This window comes from Sinocyclocheilus anshuiensis, unplaced genomic scaffold (genome assembly GCF_001515605.1).
Source record: "Sinocyclocheilus anshuiensis isolate Anshui unplaced genomic scaffold, SAMN03320099.WGS_v1.1 scaffold2749, whole genome shotgun sequence".
In the NCBI taxonomy this organism is placed as follows: Eukaryota; Metazoa; Chordata; class Actinopteri; order Cypriniformes; family Cyprinidae; genus Sinocyclocheilus; species Sinocyclocheilus anshuiensis.
In genome coordinates this window covers 118,606-124,408 of record NW_015554047.1, presented here as the reverse complement: position 1 = coordinate 124,408, position 5,803 = coordinate 118,606, and the positions used below count along the sequence as shown (strand labels likewise).

Below are 5,803 nucleotides of genomic sequence, written 5' to 3'. Positions count from 1 at the left end.
GTATTGTTGGCTATTGCTACAAATATACCCCAGCGACTTAAGACTGCTTTTGTGCTCCAGGGTCACATATGTGGCTCTAGTATCTCTAGCAAAGCATCAAACTGAGCCACTGACATCCTGAAGTAAACTTGAATCGCACGTGATAATTAATAAGGAGGCAGAACATGCATTGAGTAGGGTCTTCACCTTTAAGCAAAAATGCATGAGTCAGTCTTGACATCCTGAAGTACAATTTGAATCGCTCGGGATAATCCCGCTGCTCCTTAATAACGAGGGGAACTCTCCTTCCTCTCTATATCTCAGGATTGGATGGACCCAACATTTCCTTTCTTTTTCTCTTTTTAAGCAGCGAGAGGACAACAAAAACAGCCTCACTACTTGAAGACTCCATTTAGTAACATTACTGTTGTGCAAATTTTTTCGCAGCAGATTAATTCATACGCATCGGACTCAGTGTGCAAGGTTTCTGTGCGTGACAAATTTTTAGGATGACGAATATGAAAAAACACATACGAAAATTTCGGACTCAGTGTGCAAGGACCTTTGAACAGTAGGAATGCAAAAACACCGCTAGCCCACGGTTCAATAAATACCTCGATTTTTTAACCAAGTTTTTCGGTTCAGTTCTGATGTCTCAGCACATCAGAGTTTTTTTTTTTGCGATTTAAAATGCTTTTTTAAAAATAAATAACTCCAGTACACTTCTGAACACTGTAGAAAAGCATGGATTATCTTATGTCTTCTTCAAATTTCTTTTGAGAGAAGTATTACTTTTATGGATCGCCCATTATTTAGTGCTATAAACACATGTAATGTCAGTTTCATTCATACTGGACACCAGAGGGTGAAAATCCACATATGCATCACAGAAGTAATAGAGCTTATGGCGCTCCAGGAAATACCCAATATGGACAAAGGCATCCAGCTATTCTTGTAACTGAATAAAAGAAAGAAACGCCCTGAATGATGAAACATGAAGACAATAAACACTTGACTGTGACAATGAATAGTTTATCTGTGTTTTTAAAACCACCTCGGCAGATATATTAGGCATTCACTGATAGACACGGCTCTCAAACGCTCATTGTAGCCAATCACAGACATATCTGTTGAGCGTGTGAACACAGTGGCCAATCACCGGTGTTTAAGAATCCGCTCAGCAGCGCTCAAATTCTAGCGGGAAATGCTGGTATCATGCCATTTTTTAAATTTCGGTACCGATGTATTTTTCACTGCGTGAGAACATGTGTGTAGTGTGAGAGCGGCATTGTTTGTCGGGGATGTCAACAGTAACTAAGGAGAGCGGGTCTTTGCGAACGGTCAATTCGCCTACTTATACTATGCCCTAAAAGTATGTACTCTTTTTGTGTACATACTTTTGAGTATGTAGCAGAATAGTTGGTCAGCTTTGGGACATACTACTTCGTCATAACTGCGTCTTTAACAGACGCTCTGTTTCTTAGTTACGTGCATTCTGTCACGGTTTAAACTGTCCTGTCAATCATCTAATCACAGTTCACAAAATACATATTTTGTGTAAGTTAATTTCCTACCGTATTGGAGAGAAATGAAGAGGCACGTTGATCTGCCAGTCGTGGTTCTCTCATGCCGAGAACTCTCTTCATTTGTTTGCATAATGATGCATTTAAAAGTTAATGACCAAACATATCATTATAAAAGTTCACAATGTTGCTGCAGATGAAATATAATGTGCATAACATTAAATATTTTTTAATCAGGTTAGACATTGATTATTTATCACTCAAACCCCTTTCTTTGCCTGTACGTCAATCGTGTGTATCCGCCATGTTTGTCGTTTTTAAACCCTTTTCATGCGTGTTTGTAGTTCTAATGGAATCCTCGTCCACCGCGCAATGTGTTGTGGGCAATATTAGCCGTTAGAGCGTGCATCGATCTGCACTTCCAATTCTAACCGGAAGTAGTAGACCATCCGGGAATCTTTGGCATACTGTGATTTGGGACATACTAATTCTATTTTCCAATACTATTTAGCACGGATGTGTGCAGCATGTGTTCTAAAATCGGCTGAAAATATCAAACATGTTCGATCTCCTCCGACTGGGTGGAATCAAAGTCTGAAGCTAAACAATCGGAGTCTGTGACCATCTACACTTCGCGATTTTCTATGGAATCTGTCAACTCCAAAATCGTGTTGAGGCTGAGCGTGGTTCACTCACATCTGTCTCTTGATGTAGTCCTTCAGCAGGTCCTGGTCCACAGCGTACAGCTCAGCGCTGCTCATGTTGTCGTAATAGTAGGTCACTGTGCTGTTGAATTTCTGACCGCAAGCACCATCCTTCCCCTCATAGCCTTTATAGCCATAGTATTCATAATGACCTGATGAGACCAGAACAACAGACTGAGTAAAACAGCAGATGAACCCCTGGAGTATTTTGTTACAGTACTGTGATGAAACAAACAAAATTATTCTCTTTTAACTTCTGGAGTGTTGTTCGTGTGGTGGTCAAATTACCCTTTTTTTTTTTTTTACAAGGAAATTAATGAACTATATTTTATTATGGTACTAAATTATATTTATGGAATAGTTATGATTAATTTATTACCCGTTAACCACTTTTTGTGCATAGAATTAAGTTGTACATTTCATTTTCTGGTCTGAGTTCTGAAGAATTCAAGATTTACGACAGTTTAAGTTTGGTCTCTTTGTAAAGAAGACACCTGGCAGATTTTATTGGTGAAGTGAAAAATGGTTTAAAAACTGAAAATAAACTAAAAACTTTTTTTATTATAAAAAATGCACAAAGTATTATTTTGAAACTGTATACGAAATATATATTTTCCAAAACATGTTTAACCCTAAAACTGCAAGAAAAATCAAAGCCATATATCTGAAAAAGTTGTGTTTCAAATTTTGAGGGTGATATCACAAAAAATTATTTAGATTTAAGATTTTTGTTTGGGCAAATTTTAACCACGATCAATACAAGTGTGACTATTTTTATTAGGACCATTCACATAGCAAGTACCAAGTTTTGTATCATTCCAGTAAAGTAAAAAATTTTTTGGTCAAAAATTACCGAAAAACACCAGAGGGATAGCGTTATTTCTGGAACACGGGGACAGACCATCTTTAGATTCAAATTAAAATGAGTCTCTCCACAAACCGAAGCCAAAATATCTCAGTGAAGAGACTCTGAATCCCGTGCAGATATGTGCTGGAGTCGTGTCCGTGTGTATTTAAGTGTGACTGCACTTCTGGAGTTCTCTACCTCTGCCGGCTCCTCTGCCGCGTCCTCGTCCCCGGCCCCGACCCCGGCCGCGGCCCCTGGCAGTGTATCTGTACGGCGCTCCCTCGCTCTTCACGCTCGACACCTCATCATGGTCGTCCTTGAACTCCTGATCGTACTTCCCACTGTGCCAGTCTGCAAACACAAACACAAGCCAGCACGGTGCTGTAGCGAAGAACCCACAAACCCTTCAAACACTCAAAAACTGCTGGTGTGCCTGACGAAATGGAAATACAAGTCAGTTACACTGCCATACAAAAACCTGGGACCAGTAAGATTTTTAATGGTTTTAAAGAAGCCTATTCTGCTCATCAAGGCTGCATTTATTTGATCAAAAATACAGAAAAAAACAGTAATATTGTGAAATATTATTACTAAGTTTTCTAAGTGAATATCAGTTAAACTGTAATTGATTTCTGTGATAAAAGCTGAATTTTCCGCTTTAAATCCTCAAGCTCGTTATAGCAGGATGGATTCGGATCGGGTCAAAGTTTGTATCGTTCACCAGATGGAAAAAATCTTTCTGATTCCAACAATATTGTTTCTCTGTGCCTTTATCATTATAGCTGTGGTGTGGACTATTGCTATTCTTTAATGCTGAGAATGATTTTTAGAACTACATCTTTATAGTTATGGTCCTTGGTGTGAGCGGGTCTGAAGTGTGTCTATGGTGTGCATCTGGTGAGATGTGGCAGGTATATAAAGCGCTGCACTGAAGGCAGACGGGTTTGGATGTGTGGGCACCTCTCAGGTCGTTTCTGCCGTTAGGAGGAACTCGATGAGCGTCAAGCTGACGCGTGTTATTCCTGGAGGCCGAGCGCTCGCGAGGACCCTCAGACTTCACCTCGATCCTCAGAGGAACCCACTTGTGCTTATTTCCTACAACAGCAACATCACAAATATGCGTGTCATAATACATCTTAAAGCTGATACAAGGAACATTAGTAGAGTTCATTCATTCACATTCACACAAAAAAAAAAAAAAAAAAAAACACTGTTTAGGCTTCAAACACCTCGCTTTTTTTGTCCATTTTTCTGCGACTCCTCGTCAGTGTTTTTCTCTTCTCCAGAGTCGTCCGATTTGGCTTTCAGGTTTTCTTTGCTCTCTTCATTTTCCCTCTTTCCTTTGGACTTCTTCACCACCTGACGGGTTCATCAAACCAAACAGATAAACAATCACAAACCCGTCTGACATTACACAGAAAACTCTGAAAACTTTTTTTTAAATATTGGCATGAATCCTTCAAATATTTTCAATTAAGTGTTGCTTTAAAAGGGTCAAGTGAAAAATAAGTGGATTCTGACTAACTTAAACCTCTCTGATTGGCCACTGCATATCACTGGTCACAGAAAGTGATATAAATATTCACGGAAGCAGCCGCCTATCAGTGAGTACTTTTTATTTTTAAAGTTTTTAAAGTACCAATTTTATCTTGGTACTAAAAGTACTGCAGACAGGCCGGTATTGTTACGTTTTTAAAATTTCAGTATCGACGTGGTACAGAAGTACTAATAGCCTATTTTTGACAATAATCAAAATCATTAGTTAACAAGTTACTGAATTACTGAAATACTTATCTTAAAGTTGAACACTGGATAGAAGGTTTGGAAACACATCACTGATCAAATTGTCAAATGTCAGTAGAGATGCGCCAATCTTGATTTTTCATGGCCGATTCTGATTTTTTACATTTGTTAATTTTTTTTAAGCAAGAGATAAGATGGAATGAAAATATGACTACATGAACAAGATGTTTTTTGCTCTATTACAGGGCAAACTTTCTGTAGCCATTTAAAATGAGAGGTAACCACTGCATTTTAATCACGATCCAATAGGGCTGGACAATAATTCAATATATTTCACTTTTCAGAAAAGTTTCGATGGCATTTTCATTTTATCTCATAAAGTAGCGTTCATGAGCGGAGCTCTGCTTTGATAACAGCCGTTACCATGGAAACCAATGTTTCTGCCGCTCCAAAAGCGCCTCCTGCTGGCAGAGAATGACCCGTGTCCCATGTCCAGCAGCGTGTTTTTGTTGTTGCTCACTCTTTTTTTCTGTTTTCTGTAGCAACTCTGAGCACTTTTCATATTCTTTATCCTGTTTCAGGATACAGTGGCGCTTCTGGAACAGCAGCGATGCAGCGTTTCCCTGGTTACCACTGTAAACAAAGCAGTGATACAGTGTTTCCCTGGTTACCGCTGTAAACAAAGCAGTGATACAGTGTTTCCCTGGTTACCGCTGTAAACAAAGCAGCACTGTGCCTAGAAAAACTACTTTAAGCAGGGCTCACACTACAGGAGTTTTAAAATCCTAACCGATTATGAAATCTGGTTGCAGCACACACACAAGGAGAATCTTTGCAGATTATCTTCTCTCAAATCGTAAACATGCACACACTACAAGATTTGAACATCGTGGCGCATCACACACTAGGGGTCGACCGATATATTTTTTTCAAGGCCGATGCCGATACCGATTATTACAGATCAAGTAGACCGATAACCGATATTTTGAACCGATATATATGTCTGG

At 39.2% G+C, this 5,803-nt stretch overlaps 1 protein-coding gene across 1 annotated transcript in view; it reads right to left on the bottom strand.

Moving 5' to 3' along the window:
* Window positions 1-5,803, bottom strand: part of LOC107668436 (la-related protein 1-like) — a 34,678-nt gene that overhangs the window by 24,832 nt on the left and 4,043 nt on the right. Inside the window, exons 4-7 of the mRNA XM_016460301.1 lie at window positions 4,283-4,412; window positions 4,014-4,148; window positions 3,252-3,404; window positions 2,199-2,358 (exon numbers count right to left, since the gene is read on the bottom strand). Coding sequence (XP_016315787.1) covers window positions 2,199-2,358; window positions 3,252-3,404; window positions 4,014-4,148; window positions 4,283-4,412 — 578 coding nt within the window. The remainder of the gene's footprint in view (window positions 1-2,198; window positions 2,359-3,251; window positions 3,405-4,013; window positions 4,149-4,282; window positions 4,413-5,803) is intronic.